The sequence below is a fragment of the Hemicordylus capensis genome, chromosome 6 (genome assembly GCF_027244095.1).
Source record: "Hemicordylus capensis ecotype Gifberg chromosome 6, rHemCap1.1.pri, whole genome shotgun sequence".
Taxonomy (NCBI): domain Eukaryota; kingdom Metazoa; phylum Chordata; class Lepidosauria; order Squamata; family Cordylidae; genus Hemicordylus; species Hemicordylus capensis.
Genome location: NC_069662.1, coordinates 21752125 through 21771016, shown reverse-complemented (window position 1 = coordinate 21771016; position 18892 = coordinate 21752125). Strand labels below are relative to the sequence as shown.

The 18892-nt window shown below is 43.9% G+C and overlaps 1 protein-coding gene and 1 long non-coding RNA gene across 2 annotated transcripts in view; one reads left to right on the top strand and one right to left on the bottom strand.

The window, feature by feature from the left end:
• LOC128329775 (uncharacterized) overlaps nt 1–18892 on the top strand; it is a 20253-nt gene extending 1361 nt beyond the window's left edge. The window contains exon 3 of the long non-coding RNA XR_008309785.1: nt 18603–18892. This is a non-coding gene — a long non-coding RNA (uncharacterized LOC128329775). The remainder of the gene's footprint in view (nt 1–18602) is intronic.
• SYT5 (synaptotagmin 5) overlaps nt 4054–18892 on the bottom strand; it is a 49868-nt gene continuing 35029 nt past the window's right edge. Inside the window, exons 3-9 of the mRNA XM_053261438.1 lie at nt 18503–18684; nt 14756–14875; nt 13936–14103; nt 13606–13773; nt 11753–11870; nt 10162–10295; nt 4054–8894 (exon numbers count right to left, since the gene is read on the bottom strand). Of these exons, the coding sequence (XP_053117413.1) occupies nt 8685–8894; nt 10162–10295; nt 11753–11870; nt 13606–13773; nt 13936–14103; nt 14756–14875; nt 18503–18684 (1100 nt within the window). The 3' untranslated portion in view covers nt 4054–8684. The remainder of the gene's footprint in view (nt 8895–10161; nt 10296–11752; nt 11871–13605; nt 13774–13935; nt 14104–14755; nt 14876–18502; nt 18685–18892) is intronic.

Genomic DNA, 18892 nt, shown 5'->3' with positions numbered 1-18892 from the left:
TCAGTGCTTCTATAGTTAACTAGACGGGGTGGGGGGGTTAGATAGATAGTTAACTAGACAATTCCACTCCCTTTCTCTAAGAACCTTCAGGCTCCAACTCTCATTACCCAGTCATTTAGCAATAGCACTTAGCAATAGCACTTACATTTATATACCGCTCTATAGCCGAGGCTCTCTAAGCGGTTTACAATGATTTAGCATATTGCCCCCAACATTCTGGGTACTCATTTTACCGACCTTGGAAGGATGGAAGGCTGAGTCAACCTTGAGCCCCTGGTCAGGATCGAACTTGTAACCTTCTGGTTACAGGGCGGCAGTTTTACCACTGCGCCACCAGGGGCTCATTTCTCCTATGCACAGTGGTCTTCCCCATTTTTTAGCCTATTTTCTGTATACAAAGTACCCTTATGAGATCCCCTTGCTGTCCATGTGTCCGTCCATGTGTGTGTGTCCCCAACAACTTCACAATGCCTGTACTGATTCGCACCAAATTTGGCATAGATGCTGCACCACTTAGGGACATCTGAATGGTGTGGGTTGTGGTAAAGACACGCACCCTGATCCAAGATGGTAGCCACATGAAAAGTAGGTGCATTAGTTCATACATGAACTGCTTATCCATTTATTTTCCCATTCCCATTCTAGTCCTACTACTACCCAGAGGCTAGCACCAGGCTAGCCTTCCCACCCTTTGGGACAGCAACATGTCTTCTTCACATACTTTGTAAAATACTGTGTAGACATATGGTGCTATACAAATGCATATTATTATTATTTATTATTATTATTTCAATTTCTATACCGCCCTTCCAAAAATAGCTCAGGGCGGTTTACAAAGAGAAACAATAAATAAATAAGATGGCTCCCTGTCCCCAAAGGGCTTACATTCTAAAACGAAACATAAGATAGACACCAGCAACAGTCACTGGGCTGGGGCTGGATAGGGCCAGTTACTCTCCCCCTGCTAAATATTATAATAATGCTTACAGTAGAGTTCTTGCCTTTTTCTGCTAAGGTTTCTGTTTCTCTGACATGTGCAGAAATCCAGGAAGTGAAGCCTTTCTCATCTCTGCATCTCCATGCTATAGAAAGAGCAGTAGCTAAAGACACAAGAGTAAAAGGACACTGGAAGAGGTGGTTTTGAAGACAGATGGATGCCAAACATATATTTAATTATAATATCCATTATTTATTTATTACATGTTTATCTTACCCTTCCTCCAAGGAGCTCAGGGAGGCACACATGTTCACCCCCTTTATCCTCACAACAACCCAGTGAGGCAGGTTAGGCTGAGACTGAGAGGTGGTATCTAGTCCAAGGCTGAGCAGGCATTTGAAACTAGTATCCCCAGTCTAAACCCAGTACCCTAACCATTATCCCACATTGGCCCTATCCATTATCCTTGCACATCTGTAATCTTATGAATTTTATCTATCTGCCTTGACTCTCTATAAACGTTGTCCACGTACATACCCAGTTTTCGTCATTCGATTTCCCTTTGTTCCTCTCTTTAATTGTCTCAAACAAATTAAATCTCCAGGAATGAAAGAGCTCTTTATCCTCATACCATAAAGCCCCTTTTTACACTGGGATTGGGAGGGATTTGCTGGGGCCGAAGGATATTTAATGCAGCAGCCGCCCATGTAGAACAGGGTCTGTCCCTTGTGTTCGACGCAGGCTTTTCTGACAGGTGGCTCCAACTTGTTTCACATGTGCTCCTGCTCCAGGCTAGGATTATGACAAGTGAGGAACTCTCTGTGCATAAATAACTGCCAGGATGAGTATTCAGCAACCTCTTTGGAAAGAAAGAAATTGCCTCTCTGTTCATCCTTGTGAAAGGTCACAGCTAAATGTGTAGTAGTTTGCTCATGTCTCAGCAGTGGCAGCTCAAGACCTCTGTGCACCTGAGGCAAGGCGTCAAATGCCACCCTCCCTTGTGCTCACCCTCTTCCTCCCTTTTTAAAGCGGGTGTCAAAGGGCACCTTGCAGCCTTGCTGGTGCCCCAATAATCTGCCTGAGACGACTATCTCACCTCGCCTTCTGGAAGGGCTGCAACTGTGTCTTAGGCTTCCTCTTTAGGTGTAACTCCTGGTGTAAGCCAAGAGTAACTCCAGTGGAACCAATGAGGTTAGCAATTCCCTTTGTGGTATAAACCAAGCGGGATTCCATTAGGATCAATGAGATTTTTCTTCATTCAGCTTTGTATAATTTAATAGAAACTGATAGGTGAGATGATTTCACTGCCTTGCTCCCTCATCACCAGTGTTGCTACCATGGGGCGGGGTCGGACGATTACGTCAAGCTTGTTATGACCCCTTGGTCAACCCTCTTGGCTGATTATTTTCATAGCCAATTTTTCATAACCCCTGCTAACTTGGCAAAAAGGCACCTTTTAATGTGGTGATTATCTTTATTTAGCAGGGGGAGAGTAACTGGCCCTATCCACACCCAGCACAATACCTCCAGTGACTGTTGCTGGTGTCTTTCTGATGATTCTTTTTAGATTGTGAGCCCTTTGGGGACAGGGATCCTTCTTATCTATTTATTTATTATTTCTCTGTGTAAATAATGGGCCATTTTTGGAAGGGCAGTATAGAAATTGAATAAATAATAAATAAATAATAATAATTTGTGGTCAAGCATAAAACCATTTTAAATGTGCCTACATTTCAATAAATTAACACACTCAAATTATCCAGTTTTTCCTTGACCTGTGAACCAAACTACATGTGAACCAAACTACAAATACCTGCAGACCTGTGAACCAAACTACATGTGATGTTGAACATGTAGGTTGGCCTTGTGTGCTTGTTTTTTATAACAGCTGCATGGTCAGGAACTGGAGCATGGCAGGAGGGAAAAGGTTAAAGTCCCTTTCTTCCAGTCCTGATCTCATCCAGATGCTTCCCCCCTACCCCTGCAGCTACTCTCTCAGTTAGAAAAAGCAAGCACACAGAGCCAAACTATATGTTAAAAATAACACATAGTTTTTCCTTATGAAACTCCTGTTAGCATAAACAGGGCATAATAATGTAGATGGAGCTAGTGGCATAGAATAATCTCACTCTCCTTTGAGAATATCAAATGTAAAGGCAATGGAGTCAATATAAAGCAAATCTTTCCTTCACATTCATTTCATAGCAGGATTTGTATGTTTCCCAGGAGGATTGGTATTAGCACAAGGCACCCTTGAGGAGTCCAGAGTCCGGGACGGGGGGGGTGCCCCCACAGCTGATGTCTGCTCGGGCCCCTGGGAAAGACTAGGCCTAGCCAGAACTCAGCAGCAACTGGCTAGGCTGGGGTGGGGTCCCCTTCCATTACTGTGGCAGTAGACACAGGTTTCTTTCATTCTTGATGAGCCAGCAACAGGTTCTAGATGGTGGCTGCTGTCTGCAATGTTTCTCCCAACAGTGTTTCCCATGCTGTGTCCTACAGATAGGAGGGGGTTCAACAGAGGTCACTTGCTGAGAGCCCCCTCAAACTTGGAGCTGCCCCATTTCCTGTTGGAAGTTAAAGGACTTTGCGCTGTTTCTTTGTCTCAGACAGTGGAGGACAGACTAGTAAGTCAGAGGGCTAGAAGGTCAAGACATTGGTCATCACTTCTCCACTGCTCTGATGCTATCCCTTTGATATGTAGATTGCTACTCTTAGGGATCAAATTCCTCTTCCTCTCTCTCTTCCCTACCTGGCCTCCTACCTTGCAACATGGCAAGCCTCTCTCCCTGCACCATATGTGCAGAGAGGATGCAGAATCCATCTGCATCCAGCTAGATAGATAGATTAGAGATCCTAACTCCTCACTTTCCTATCTAGAATGGAGTTCCTTAATAAATGCCTTTTATATTGATTTGAAATTATGAATTGGCTCCAAGTTACTTTACTCTCAGCATACACGCATGCCTAACTAAATATCCGCTGTGTTGTGCCTCTGTGCACTCTGCTATAATGAGAAAGGGATTCTCTCACCACAGAGAATTTCCAACATTCCCACCCAGTCATACACTCTACAGTGCAGTCATAATCAAAGACAATGAGAAGCAACACGTTTGAAATATAGAGATCTCTTATTTATTAACAGACAAGAGTACCGCTTGGTCAAATACATGAATATTAAAACTGGTTTCAAAAAGGGAGTGGAGGCAGCTTTGAAAGGACAGTACCACTAAAAGGGGTGGTTGAGAGGACTGAAGGGGATAGAAACAACACACACCAAAGTTACAAAGCCTTCTGCACTTAAGTACACAATCCCTTCAGGCATTACAATTACACAACTCCTCAAAACTTGAAGGTGGCCTATTTTCAATGGTGGACATGTTGACCTAGGCATCTGCATGCCTACTGATGCCAAAAGGTGGAGGATGGATGTTAGCAGGGAATGGGAAGGTTAACTTGTTAACAGCTGGGATCAGTGGATGGACAGTAACATTACTGAGCAATAGTTCAGTGGCAGCCATCTTAAAAGGCCATCTTCTTGGTCTACTCACCAAGGTCTCTGAGGGAAAGGAAAATAAGGTGGCATTTAAGCCACCTGAAATATGTGTTGGTGAGGCATATTTAAACAGTATTTCCTCATGGCTCGGAAAGCAACATTTTGAATGTTTCACCTCTCTAACTGTTGAAAATAAGAGAGATTTGGTGGTAAGGCTGGATTTATGATGAATTCAAGGAAGTCAACAGAGCAGAGAATATTCTAAATTGAAATGGATGGGGATGAATGTGCAATTATATCAACACTGCAAATACAAAAACACTCTAGCAACAAAACATTGGCCACTGTGCCCCTGAGTTGGGCAACCAAACTTGGCCTAGTCTTTTTGTTGGTTGGTTGGTTTCTTTTTTGGTTTTGGTTTTTTTTAAATGCTTCTCCACAGCATGGAAGGGGAATTATTTCTGTATCTCTACAGGAAGTTATTCGTTTTAAGAAATCCACTGGTTACAAACTGACATTGATTGGATCAATAGTTCTGTTACAAGGTGAAGGAACTCTAGTTTGCACAAACAGGTGTGAATATGTGTTTTTTGACATGAAATCCATGTGTTACTATTTGATACATTATTATTATTGTTCCCTTTTTCTAGGAGCACAGATGCATTGCTTCCATATTTGCAAAATCTGAGGGAAGTAATGTGAGAATGGGCTTGGAGAGTTACTTGGGATTGGGCTGGGAATTTCCCAGGAATGGTGTGGAGATTTTGCAGACTGTGGACAAAAATGGGTATCTCTATCATTATTTTCCAAGTGCTCTGGCAAATCTACAGGCTCTACATGTAGCTTTTCTACATGCTTCTCTGGAAGCGTTTGTAACTTAAGTGGACTTAGGGTTGCCAACTGACTGAAGCTATTTTCAGAAATTCCCCCCACACAATTCCCCGTACAGTACTTTTTACTATATCATGCAATTAACATCTCCAGGATTGTTTTCATTTGTCATGTGCAGATTAATGCTGATTCCTGGAGATTTCAGGCCAATCCTGGAGGGTTGGCAATCCTGTGTAGACTATGGCCTGTATAGGTTTGTCACCTCTCATCATGGCAAAGGCTTTATTAAGGTGTACCAGAACAAGTCGATAATCTATAGAAGTGGCTTCTCCCATCCCAGTGCTGTTCAGTCCTGGTAATTATCTTCCTATCCTACCCCCTGCAATGAACTGGAAACCAGTTTAACTCTAGTTTGTGGGAGAAGATGGTGGAGGACCAAACCTTCACAGTCACAGGAGAGGAGATCAATACCAACAGACTGAGGACATTCACATGATCAAAAACTGTGTTCTACCCAGGTTTGGGAGCTGTGAGTGCTGCCAATTTTCAGTTGAGTGGAAGCAAGGTAAGAAGAAAACCTAGAAGTGACTGTGTGGAAGCAAGGTAGGAGGAAAGCCTGGGTAGCTTTTTCTCCTACCTTGCTTCCACACAATCAAATCTAGGAAGAACACAGTTTTTGATTGTGTGAATGGCCTCACTATCTCTCTGCATCGGAGTTCATATATGTTCATTCTCTCTCTCTCTCTCTCTGTTACCCTTCCCTTCCCTGTTACCTTTTACTTCTGTTGTTTTTCCTTTAAAGCAAAACTTTCAGAAAATATAATACTGTGATTTGTTTGCCTCTTGAAGAGAGTGATAAGTTGAGGTGCAGTTCTGCTGCAGCCAAAACTAGGAAGTTGAAGTCAGCTATCTTTCCTCAGTTGGGGTAGGGGGCAGAGAGGGACTATAGAAATATAATTCTATAGTTCTAGAATACCTAGAGAAAAAAGGACTAGACAAATGCCCTGAGAAATAAAGCTATGTTTTTTGCTGATATCACCACCAGCAAAAGACTGTCAAAATGACTGATATTTTATCAAGAAAATGGGTGGTGCCTTCTTTTGAAAACTGGACTTCATTTGCAAATGACCACTGACAAGTGATAATATTTCTACCACCTGAGGCTTATTTTTCTCTCAGGTAGACAAAGACTAAGTGTTAAACACTTAGATGAGCCTCAAAAGTAATTTACATTTCTAAAACGTATGGTAAAAGTATTGCAAATGAGACCAGAAAGGATGTTTTGTCAAAAGTTGAAAAATCAGGGGAAACATATCCTAATATCAATATCAAAAGTTTTAATTTGTGAAATATGGCATTCTTTTTTTAAGGTTTGCTCTCTTATGGACTCTGGTGACAGATTTTATAAGGGCTGAAATCAAATTTTCTCAAGGTGAAATTCAAAAGAGAATTTCTGAGTTACTCCAAGGAGAAACTGAAATTCAAAGTGGAATTTCAGGGCTCCTCCCAAGGACAAAATCAGATAATTTTCTTAGATGGTTTCTCCGCATCCTATTGCCTCACACACACAATACGCACTGTGGCAGCAAAAGAAGAAATGTACATTAAAATACACAACCTTGCCCAGATATTTCAGATCTGAATTCTGAGATTTGAACAACAATATTTAAATACATAATTACGGATTGGCTTTTAAGGTTAGAATTCATGGTTCCTCTTCAGTTCTGCTCTACTGAAAAAAGCTTGTAATCCTATAAAATAAACATATTTTAGCTGCAAATGTACTTGCTAATGTAGGTTATCTAGTATGTAATTACCTGTAGGTCATAGACACTTCTGATTTATCTCGTAATGTTTTGATAGCAAGGGTGCTGTAAACATGTTTCAGCCTATGTAAAACCATTGTAAACCAGCTGTAAATCGTATAGTAAACATCTTGCAAATGGTTTCCCCACCCCCATTTATAAAAAAAATCATACTGGTGGCTATCAAACAGTAAACCTGCTGCAGTTGTATAATAAACCACTTAAGGTTGTAGCAAAAATGTAAACATCTGTTAACGTAGCAAAATTATTGTAAGGTGGGTAAAAGTTGTTAGTAAACCTGTAGTTAGCCTGTTGTAAGTCCACCTAAAGTATATAATAATTTTCCTATAATATCTATATTAAACATTATGAAAATATGTTGTAAAGCATTTGTTAACTATGTTGTAAAACAACTCAATGGTTATGGCAACACTGTTATAAAGCCCCCAAATTAAGTTGCTATAAAGCAGAATAAACTATATGTGAACATCTTAATACATTGGTTGATGCTTAGCACTCAATTATGCTTTAACATCAAAATTCATAAAATTGTTGTAATCTTAAAAAAAAAAAACACCATTGTAAATGTATGTTAAGTATACAGTAGTTTTGAAAATGAAAGCTAATTTTTAATTGTCCGATGATTATGTGAATATTTTGTAATATAATCTTTAGGATATATTACCTCTGTGTTTCTGAAGTTTGATATATTATGAGACTAACACGCAACATATCTTCCAACCTTATCCTGACCCAACCCAACCCTATTTTAGGCAATTTCATCTATGAACAAGGTCTGGATTTTAAATATTTTATAATACAATGACCAAAAGGAAAAGCTATTTTAATCATAATTGAAACCATTATCAAGTTATAGAAAATGTATTTTAAAAATATGTTTGAAAAGATTTCTGATTTCACCTAGGACCTAGCTTTCTAAAGCAGTGGTATAATACAATATTCAAAGCTGTAGATGTCATCAAAGTACACAATTTGTTGCAACCCTTTAGTAAACCTATTGTAAACACATTTGTAAACATTGTTGACAATAGATTTACACATGAGGTCTAGTTTTCAAACATGGCACCAGAGTACAATTTCCAAAATCTTTATGAAATGGTGACATTTTAAAGAAACTTATAGCAAACCTATAATTTAATCCAAAGAAAAAAACACAAAAGATTAACGAAGGTTTATCTGAGGCCTGCTTTTCAAATCTAGCATAGTAATATAATTTATACCCAATAATAATAATTTATACCCAATAATGTTAAGACTGTTACCTAAGGCTCAGTTTTCATATGCAAATTCAAAACTGCAACCAAAACATTTAAAACTACTTAAATTGTATGGTACGCCTCATAGTAAACCTATAGCAAATCTCTCACCAGTCTCAAGTTTCCTTCCTTTTTCACACAGGGGATTAAAAACAGAGGAATTTTTTTTCTCTTGGAGATTTTGTTTTTTCAAACAGGAAATGTCTCTGAGAGAAGAGACAGGCTCACAGCTACTCCCTCCCACACACGCATTTTCAGGGGTGCCTCACCCACACACTCCCATTCACTCTGGACGGGAGATGGAACTGTTGCCGGATAAGTCGGCCAACAGGAAAAGGGCATCAAGAGGTCTTTATGCCAACCACCGCATCCACTTCTTCTTCAGGTTGCAGAGTGTGCCACTGGGCGATTGGTCTCCGAGGATTGGCCAGCATGTCAGACCAATGGCGCAGCTCGGCACCTGTGGCATTACAGCCCACAAAGATCTTCCCGATGGCTTCATTCTTGCCCAGTTTGTCATAATCCAGAACCGTCAGGACAACTTGCACTTTCTGTAAAGGGAGAAGAGACCACATGGGGAGCAAGTTAGAATTCTAAGATTATGAACGCAAAGCTACCCCATTAGGGCTGAACAGTAGATGTGGAGGGAACAGATGGATAATTTGCGGCAGACGTTAAATAGGCAGAGTGCATGGATTTAATCCTTCCCTTACCTACCACTTTCTCTTTTCCATCCATTTGGGGTCAATTGATGGGGAAAGTGTTTGGAAAGGGTGGGTTAAAAATGAATAGTGGTAGATGGATAAAAGATTAATCATCCACCTCCAGCCCACTACTTCTCCACTTCAAATCACACCCTTTCCCCCTGCCACTGTTTTGTGGTGTCTTGGGTTCCCATTTCTGGGTCTGCCAGAAACACTGAGCCCTTCCAGATGGTGATTTATTGCATCATGAACATGGGATTTTATGGGGATTTGGGGGGATGTCGCAGAGGGGAAAGGACTTGACTAGCGAGCCAGAGGATGCTGGTTCAAATCCCCCCGATAGGTTTCCCAGGCTATGGGAAACACCTATATCGGGCAACAGTGATATAGGGAGATGCTGAAAGGCATCATCTCACACTGTGTGGGAGGCGGCAATGGTAAACCCCTCCTGTATTCTACCAAAGACAACTACAGGGCTCTGTGGTCACCAGGAGTCAACACCGATTTGACGGCACACTTAACATTAACCTTAATATGATGTTGTATCATGCATCCCATGTGCGCTTACTGCTATTCCTATGAAACAACATTTATATTTATTGCTGAGTTATTCTGACTTAAAAACTCTACTGAAAAAACTTGAACAATGAAGAAAGATGTAGATCTACTGTAGACAATAGTGAGCTAGATGGACCAATGATCTGACTTGGTATAAGGCAGCTTCAGCCACCAAAGTTTCACATAGTTCTAGTTCACAATCCAAGGCTAGCAAATTCTGTGGAGTTTTGATGATGGCTCTTTCTATTCAAAGATGCTTATGAGAAATGCAACAAATGTCTGTGGTGTTTTTTGTGTGTGTGTTTTTAATTTTTAGGAGTGAAAGTTGCATATTTGTAGTTGCACTCAAATGTGACAACAGATTTCAAAAAAAGTTACTGCAGACATGCAAGGACGGAAGGAAAGAAAATGGCAATTTGTTTGACAATACATTTTACTTCAAGCCGTTTGTTCAGAATATGGCAAGATACACAATAGGCAGTCACTGTGCATAATAGCAAGTCAATCAGATATTTACATGTGAAATGGCAATTAAAGGGAGGGGCTGCTGGTTTACCTGGATTTGCTCAAAAGGCACTTCAAAACTGAAGGACTCATTGTAATAAGGGTTCAGTGTATTTTTCTTTATGGTGGTTTTCTTCTTCTTGATCCGTTTTCCTCCCTGCATGAGATGGATTTTAACATAGGGGTCTGGGGAGGGAAGAGGGAGAGAGAGATTAGAACCATGCCATTTGCATTATGCCAGAGAACAAGTTATGGTAGCTCCATGTTCTTAACTCCCCCACAATAACTGTAATTTTAAAATTACATTTGCGGAAAGAAAACAAATAACAAACAACGTTTTGAAGTGCCAAGCCAAGACATGTTCTTATGGCTCATTACTTTCAAGGTTTTCCTAGCCCGATGAAGAGTTCTTTGTCATTCAAAAGCTTACATACTGCATTTTGAACACAGTCCAAGTATGAGAGGAACTGCCACCCTATGGTAACTGAAGAGCCTGCAGGGAAGCAAGTAGCAGGGTAGGCTACAGGTGCAAGGCCGATGGCCTTTGCTGGTCTCCTGCCCAAGGGCAGAGTGAAGTCTGTCACTCCCCTGACCTTTCCCCAGGGCTCATTCCCTCCTGCTTCCCTTGCCCTCTCCTCCATAACAGTCCCCTCCTCATACTGATGCACATGCAGAAAAAGCAAGAGGTACACTCTCTGGGGTGGTGCGACTTCAGAATGCAAGTGGGGATTGCCTGTTTTCTTTCTTTCTTTCTTTATTGCTTTATTCTATACCGCTTTTCATTAACATTATCCCAGAGCAGTTTACAGTATAATTAAAACAATGCACAATCTATATGCATATTTCTCTTAGGCGTACCCGCCGCCAATCTCATATGTGGCAGCTCTCGCGAGGGTTCATGAGCAGCTGCTGGATAGCGGGGAGAGAAAGAGGTGGCCAGGCCGGCCAGCTGGCAGGGAAGGAAAGTGCTGCTGGAGGACAGTGAGAGAACTGTCTGGGGCAGAAGGGAGCAGGGCGGGGGGGAGAATGGACTGGGGCTGAAGGGAGGGAGATGAAACGAAAAGGGAGGGAGAGACAGGGAAAATTAGGGGCACAGATGCTCTGCGCTGGATCAGTTAGTTACAAATTAAAAAGTACAAATGTTAAATATAAAAATAATGTATCTCTTTTAAAAAGTTTAAAAACCTATGTGAAACAAAACAAAACACAGAACAGCAACAGCAAAAAACAGTTCTCTCATATAAAAGCCTGGGTGAAGAGCCACATTTTTACTAGTTTTCTAAAAACTATCATAGAGACTGAGGAGCAGATGCCATTTGAATGCCCCTCCACTCCCTCATTCCCCATAGAACTGGAAGATGTCTGCTTGACACCCAGAGAAAGGTGACTAGAATGCTGAAAGAGACTAGAAAAGGGGTTCTCAAAGCTCAGTCCCCAGATGTTGTTGGAACACAATAACCCGTCATCCCTTGCCACAACAGCTGTTAGGGCTGGGGATTGTGGGAGTTGTAGTCCAACATCATCTGGGGACCCAAGTTTGAGAATCCTTGGACTAGAATGACTAGAATGCTGGAAGAGGTTAGATAGGTCCAGATGGTCCAGTTCTTTCATTCCCTTCATCTATCGCTAAGGTGAGCTCTTACCTGACAAGCCCCCCACATCCATCTTTTTGAGATTTTTTGCCTCTAGCACAATGACAGTCAGCTTCCCAGCTGTAGGGACATACCGGAGTGAAAAGCAAACGTCACCCAGCTTCTCATGCTGCAGGGAAACACAAAACAAAACCAACAGGGTTGATTCAGAACTGGGATGGATGGATAATCAGGGGCCAATCCTCACATTCTGAAAGAAAGCATGGCTACAGCCTCCTGTCTACTGCAAAAAGGTTGCATCTTTTCCACAGAAGTGGCACACATGTCTCATCAGGATGCCAATTCTGTGGTGAGGAGGACCCTCATGACCACCCCCCTCCCATGTGGTTGGGTAATGTAGACCAGGGATTTTCAACGTTGGGTCCCCAGATCCTATTGGACTTCAACTCCCGTAATCCCCAACCAAAGGCCAGTGGGGCTGGGGATTATGGGAGTTGAAGTCCAATAACATCTGGGGACCCAACGTTGAGAATCCCTGATGTAGACATTATTTTATGTATTTAGCATATTTGTATACTGCCCCAAACTCACGTCTTTGTGTGGCTTACAATAAATTATCCCAGCCATGCAGCAGCTCCCTCACTGCTAAGATAACATTTACAGGACCCTTACATGAAATTCAAAAGGGATGAAAATATTTCTCCTGTTTTGTTCCTCTATCATTCCTCTGGTTTGCTCTGTCCTGCTGCATCCCACTTGAATTCTGCTCTAACTAGAAGAATTTCTAAGACTGATTCCAGAATTGGAGCATGGGCAATTGGAGCATTTGCCATAACTTTTAGCTCCTTTGAATTCATTTGCAACTCTACTCTGCCACCCTGGCTACTGATATGCATGTGTGCGAGGGCTGGCTCATTGCCTTTTGCTGACAGAGGTGAAGGCAACATGCCATCCTGCCGCCCTCACTGGCCCCATGTCTGGAGCTGGTGCTGATGTCACTCCACCTTCCTTGGCAGTTCTGTCTTGCATGTCAACGAGCTCTCTTCCCCCTGCACTGGCCTCATTTTGGACACACTCTTCATTGTCACTAATCCTCCAAAGGATATAACCTCAGCAATGAAATGGAGCCAGCCAATGTGAAGCACTGGAAATGTAAACAGATGAGAGAAGAGTGCACCCTAGATGAGCTCAGCACAAGGGGTCAAGGGGTGCCATCTGGACTCATGGGAAGTGGGACAGTGTCAGCACTGACCCCAGGTGCAGGGAAAAACACATGGAGAGTGGCAAGTAGGATGGGGCAGTGGCGGCAGCAGGAAAGTGGATGACGCTTGCAGCTGGGTGCCTGCATTTGCCGCCCCTTGGCACACTTGCCACCTGAGGCTGACACATCATCATGCCTCATGTGGGAGCTGTCCCTGATGTGTGCCTTGATAAAATACTGCAAAAAGGCAGAAGTGTGGTGTTCTTGATACAACTGAATGTACAGTCAGCAGCAAATTGCATTTGTGAGGGTGGCGTTTTATCATTGTGTACAAGTGCACATGTCCATCAGTAAACAGCACATTAAAACAATCTTGACTTGATGCAATCATTCCTACAGTCATCTCAAGGTTGTCTGTTTTGCAGAATTTTTTCAATGCATACATGCGCATCAGCAATATGGTAAGTGGGGGTGGCACCAAAGAAGTGAACATTGCACTAAACAGTGCATGCACAACACTCTGTACAGAAGTAGGAAATAAATAAGAGAGCAATGGGAAATTCCTACGGCATTGGTCCCACTTCAGAAACAACCCAGGTAATTTGGAACTCCAGAATTCAGATAATGAGAATTTCAGAAGCATCCCTAGCTTCAGTTAGATGCTGTTGTGGCCTACAAAAGAGGATTCAGTGCTTGTCCTTACCTCTTCTTTCTCTGCAGACTGCAGGTCCCGCCACTCCTCAATCACGTGTGCCAGGTCTACGGTGTTCATGGGGATACGTATCTCACCAATGGCATCATGTTTGGAGAAGCGATCAAAGTCATAGACAGCCATGACGAGGGTCTTCCCGCCCAGTTCAGAGTAGGGTACCTAAGTTCAAACACACCGTTGGTTGAGTCAATGGGGAGTAGAGGTGTGTTTCAGTGGGAACAGAGGTGTGAGATGGAGGGATATCCCTAGGGGATGGAGAGGCACACTGTGAATCTCCGGGACTGTGGCCAAGATAGAAAAGAGGATGGATTGAGAACTTACCTTAAAGGTGAACGACTCATTGAAGGTGGGGTTGAGAGTTTTGCGGTGGACTTTGGTCTCAAATTTCTTTTTCTTCTCTGGTAGCAGGAAGACTTTGACATAGGGGTCAGAGGTGCCTCCAATATCCAACGCCGGGAGGTCTGCTGCTTGTATAATGCCCACCACCAGCTAGGGAAAGGTTTCAGAGGAAAACATTTGGAGAGACGAAGCTGCGTTACATTGGGTCAGACTCTGGGGCAATCCAACTAGTATTATCTACATCAGGTGGTCAGCAGCTCTCCAAGGTCTCTCCAGTTGCCTGCTTGGGTTTAAACTGGACAAGTGCTCAGCCGCTGAGCTATGGCTCCTCCCCATGCTTGCCCATAGCACTGCTTAACTGATTAATTCAGTAGGTCTCTATACCTCTGAGCTGACCAATGTCCTCAAAGAAGTTTACAAAAATGTTCTTTTAGCAACGCCTTCTTAGCTCCTCCCCATTCCTTAGCTGCTTTATACAGAGTCAGACCATTGGTCCATCTGACTCAGTATTGTCTGACTGGCAGCTGCTCTCCATCAGGTTTCAGCCAGAAGTCTCTCCCAGCACTGCCTGGAGCTGCCAGGGGTTGAACCTGGGACCTTCTGCATGCAAAGCAGATGCTCTGCTACTGAGCTATGGCCCTCTTTATATGACCGCCCCCCCCCAACCAGCGCTTGTGGGAACAGGCTGGGAGCCAGAACTCTTCGCTACTCCAGGAGGGAAGTGTGGTATAATGGATGAGAACAGGGAGGCTTGTCTGCTCCAACTGGGCATGTGAGAGTGGGGAGCATTCACCATCCCCACCTGGGTGCTCTGGAAGTCATAGTCAAGTGAGTACTGCAGTTTCCCCAACTTCTCCTGTGGTTTTTCCTCCTTGGGCTCCTGCAGCAGAGATGGATCCAGATCCTCTATCTCGGGCTGGACCTGGAAGGAAGGGATCAGAGCATCCAATGGGGAAGCATTGAGGTCAAAGACAAAAAAGAGACATAGGCAATGCGATGTGATCTTCCCTCGCTTTATGCTTGTTGGACAATTTCATGTATGCTTTTGCACCTCCCACCCCACCCCGTTTTTTAAGCCATTCCTCTGGAGAAGAAGAGTACACTCAAAACCTATGATATCCTTGCAGTGATCCCTAGAGTTACAAAAGTACAAGTTGGGCAGGAATCACGAGGGCACAGAAGCAGGCACACTAGATCCACAGCAACTCCTGTCTAGTTCCCCATCCTAAAATCCAAGTCCCCGCAAATGGAAGTTTTCCTGCAATCTTGATACACACACACTAGACCCATCCCAAACTGGTCCTGGCAGGAGCATTTCATTCAGAGATCAGAGACTTGGAACAATGGAATGCTCCTAGGAACATAGGAAGCTGCCTTCTACTGAGTCAGGCCATTGGTCCATCTAGCTCAGTACTGGCAGCGGCTTCTCCAAGGCTGCAGGCAGGAGTCTCAGTCCTGTCTTGGAGATGCCAGGGAGGGAACTTGGAACCTTCTGCTCTTCCCCTGAGAGTGGCTCCATCCCCTAAGGGGAATATCTTGCAGTGCTCACACATGTAGTCTCCCATTCAAGTGCAAACCAGGGCAGACCCTGCTTAGCAAAGGGGACAATTCCTGCTTGCGACCAGAAGACCAGCTCTCCTCTTCTGCTTGCCCCCTGCTGTTAACTAGGCCGTAGTAAAGATGGTGAAAGAGCCACGTTGCATAACCACACATCCAGACTCCTGAGAACGCCAACCTTGGATCCAAGACATACACACCCCAGAGCCCTCCAGCTGTATTCCCCATCCCTTACAGAGCAACAGAGCACTGAAAAACATCCAAGAGGTCCCATAACGTTATGAACAAATGGTTGCACCTTCCTCGCTCATTATGGATAATGCACATGTCTACCCACATCCTCATATGTATATCCTTCATGTGTCTCCCGTTTCATTCACATATATGTGCTTGTCCTACGCGAAGCACTCCAGATTCCCATTCCTGGCCTCAGGAAATGCACTGCTCAATCCCTTCTGACACTGCCCCTCTCCTATGGAAGACCTGCCGTTTCTTCCTCTCTGGGATCAACCCTATCCCATACCTCAAGCCAGCATCCCAAGGTCACAGGCCATCTGTCTCAGGGGGGCTCAGGGGATTAGACACCTAGCTGATTCAGCTAATCACAGCTCCAGATAGCTGATCCCTTCCAGCCCACTTGGACATCCTTTATCTATTCTTTTCTCCGATGCTACTGTGAGCCTCCACAGCTATACAGAAGGGTATAAAATCAATAGGCCTCCCCTAATTCTCTCCTGGCAACTGGTATCCAGAGGTTTGCTGCCTCTGAACATGGCAGTTCTAGGAATCCATCATAACTTATATTTATATTTTTTTTAATTTAACATATTTGTATACCGACCAAAATGCAAGTCTCTGGGAGGTTAATAGCCAATGAAAGACCCGGAGCCAGCGTGGTGTAGTGGTTAGAGTGCTGGACTAGGACCGGAGAGACCTGAGTTCAAATCCCCATTCAGCCATGAGACTTGCTGGGTGACTCTGGGCCAGTCACTTCTCTCTCAGCCTAACCTACTTCACAGGGTTGTTGTGAGGAGGAACTTAAGTATGTAGTACACCGCTCTGGGCTCCTTGGCAGAAGAGCAGGATATAAAATGTAATGAATGAATGAATGAATGAATGAATCTCCCCTCCACGGATTTGTCCATGTAAGAATCCATGTAACCATGTAAGCATCTGCAAAGGGCTCTGATCTGATCGGAGTGGCAACTCTTTTCCACCACACCGTTTTCCTAATCTAAATTGCTCTCCTGAAGCCTTGCTTCAGGAAAATTAGCCTTGCAGGGGGCGAGGGGAAGCCAGAGTCAAGTATTGGACACTCCTTTCCCCAACACTGTTGCTCGGATCGAAAAGGCAGGTGACTTGATTCCAGATCTCCAGGACATGTCTGTAGCGTCCACAAGTCAAGAACGCAGATACTGCAAGATTCCATCTCTCCCTCTTACTGCATCTCTGATCGCCAGATTCCAAGTCTCCCCCTTTCAGAATACATTTTCGTGAACATTAGGACTAACATAGCAGAATTTTGCATTTAACCATTTGCTTGTAATCACTTGATTGCCCAGTGATTGGAAAAGAAGAAAGTAGAATGTATTTGGATATGAGAAAATAAGTGTCAGGGCATTTTGAAAAGCCTGCTTGAAATGGATGCGTTTTATTTGATTTAGGGAAAGACAGATAAGAGATCTTGACAATACAGAGGGAACAGATCTTGGCACTCTAGGGAGGGGCAGATTAGAGATCTTAGCAATCTATTAATAAGTTTTTGCAGTACTGGAATAAAAGTGTGTTGCACAAAATGCTGCCAGTGGAAGGGAGATTGGCATAAACTTCCTCCCATGCAACCCCCACACTTAGAAGTGAGTATGTAGCCGCTACACTGAACATGTGCTTTGGGGGTTCCACATGTGCCATGTTAACCAGGATGTCAGCTACTGGTTATTAATTATGTGTAAAGCTACTCCTTAGTGCCTTTCAAGGCCCTTCTCAAGACCGACCATTTTCGCCAGACTTTTGCCCTTTGATTTTTTTAAAAATTATTGCTATTGCTATTGTTATTGTTCACTGCCTAGAGTCTTTGGAGGAGGCAGTATACAAGAAATTCTAGATAGATAGATAGATAGATAGATAGATAGATAGATAGATAGATAAGACTAATGATCTGATGTGGAACATAACTTCAGGCGGCAAATTATTGGGGTGGCAGCAGGGCAGCAAAATGCCCCCTTGTTGTCACCACTGGAGCAGCTCTTTGGGACCGATCTGACCCTTGCAAGCTTTCCTCCCACTCTCTGTAAGAAGCATGGTCTTGTGGTAGCAAGCATGACTTGTCCCCTTAGCTAAGCAGAGTCCACACTGGTTGCATATGAATGGGAGACTTGATGTGTGAGCACTGTAAGATATTCTCCTCAGGGGATGGAGCCACTCTGGGATAAGCAGAAGGTTTCAAAGTTCCCTCCCTGGCTTCTCCAAGATAGGGCTGAGAGAGATTCCTACCTGCAACCTTGGAGAAGCCTCTGCCAGTCTGTGAAGACAATAATGAGCTAGATGGACCTATGGTCTGACTCAGTATATGGCAGCTTCCTGTGTTCCGGTGTTCCACGAGGAGAGAGGAGGAGGCTGCTGGCAACCTTTCCTCCTCCTCCTCCACCTCCACCACCTCCTCCTCCCCCTCCTCTTCCCCCCTATGTGGGGGAAGCCTTTCAATGCCTTCAAGGGTTGGTTTTGAAAGGGGTTGGCTCCCACTAAGGTTGTGGGGCAAGGCAGTGTTTGATGCCTCATCTCATGTGCCTCACCACAATACCTTGGGCCATTCCTGGGCTGACTTGCAGTGACTTTCCTGGGTTTCAAGGCAGGGGTCTTTCCCCCAGGCCTACCTGGAGATGCCAGGGATTGGACCGGAGCCCTTCTGCAGGCCAAGCACGGGCTGTTTCTCGGAACGACATGAAAACTCCTCCTTGCCCTGTGCCATGAAGGAGAACAGCCATCCACTCACCTTGTCAATGTAGCTTTTCCCCAGTTCCTTCACCTCCTTCATATTGATCTGTGCCTTCACTTTGTCTTTGCCTTTCTTCCCTTTCTTCTTCTTGCCGCAGCATTTCTTGCAGGTGCAGAAACAGCAGCAGAGAAGTAAGACGGCGGCAACGATGAGGATGGTGGCCAGAGCCCAGGGCGGTACTGGAGCGGAACAGAGCAGTCAAGAGTTGAGGGAGAATGGCCGGTTTTTGAGGGTGCAGATTACTGGGGCAGCAGCAGGGTAGAAGAAATGCCCCCTTGCTGTCATCACTTAATATCATAATATTTATCGGCTGACATCGGGAGTAACAAAGGACTTGTGCCACCAAATTGCACACCTGTATAGAAATCACGAGCTATGCAGAATAGA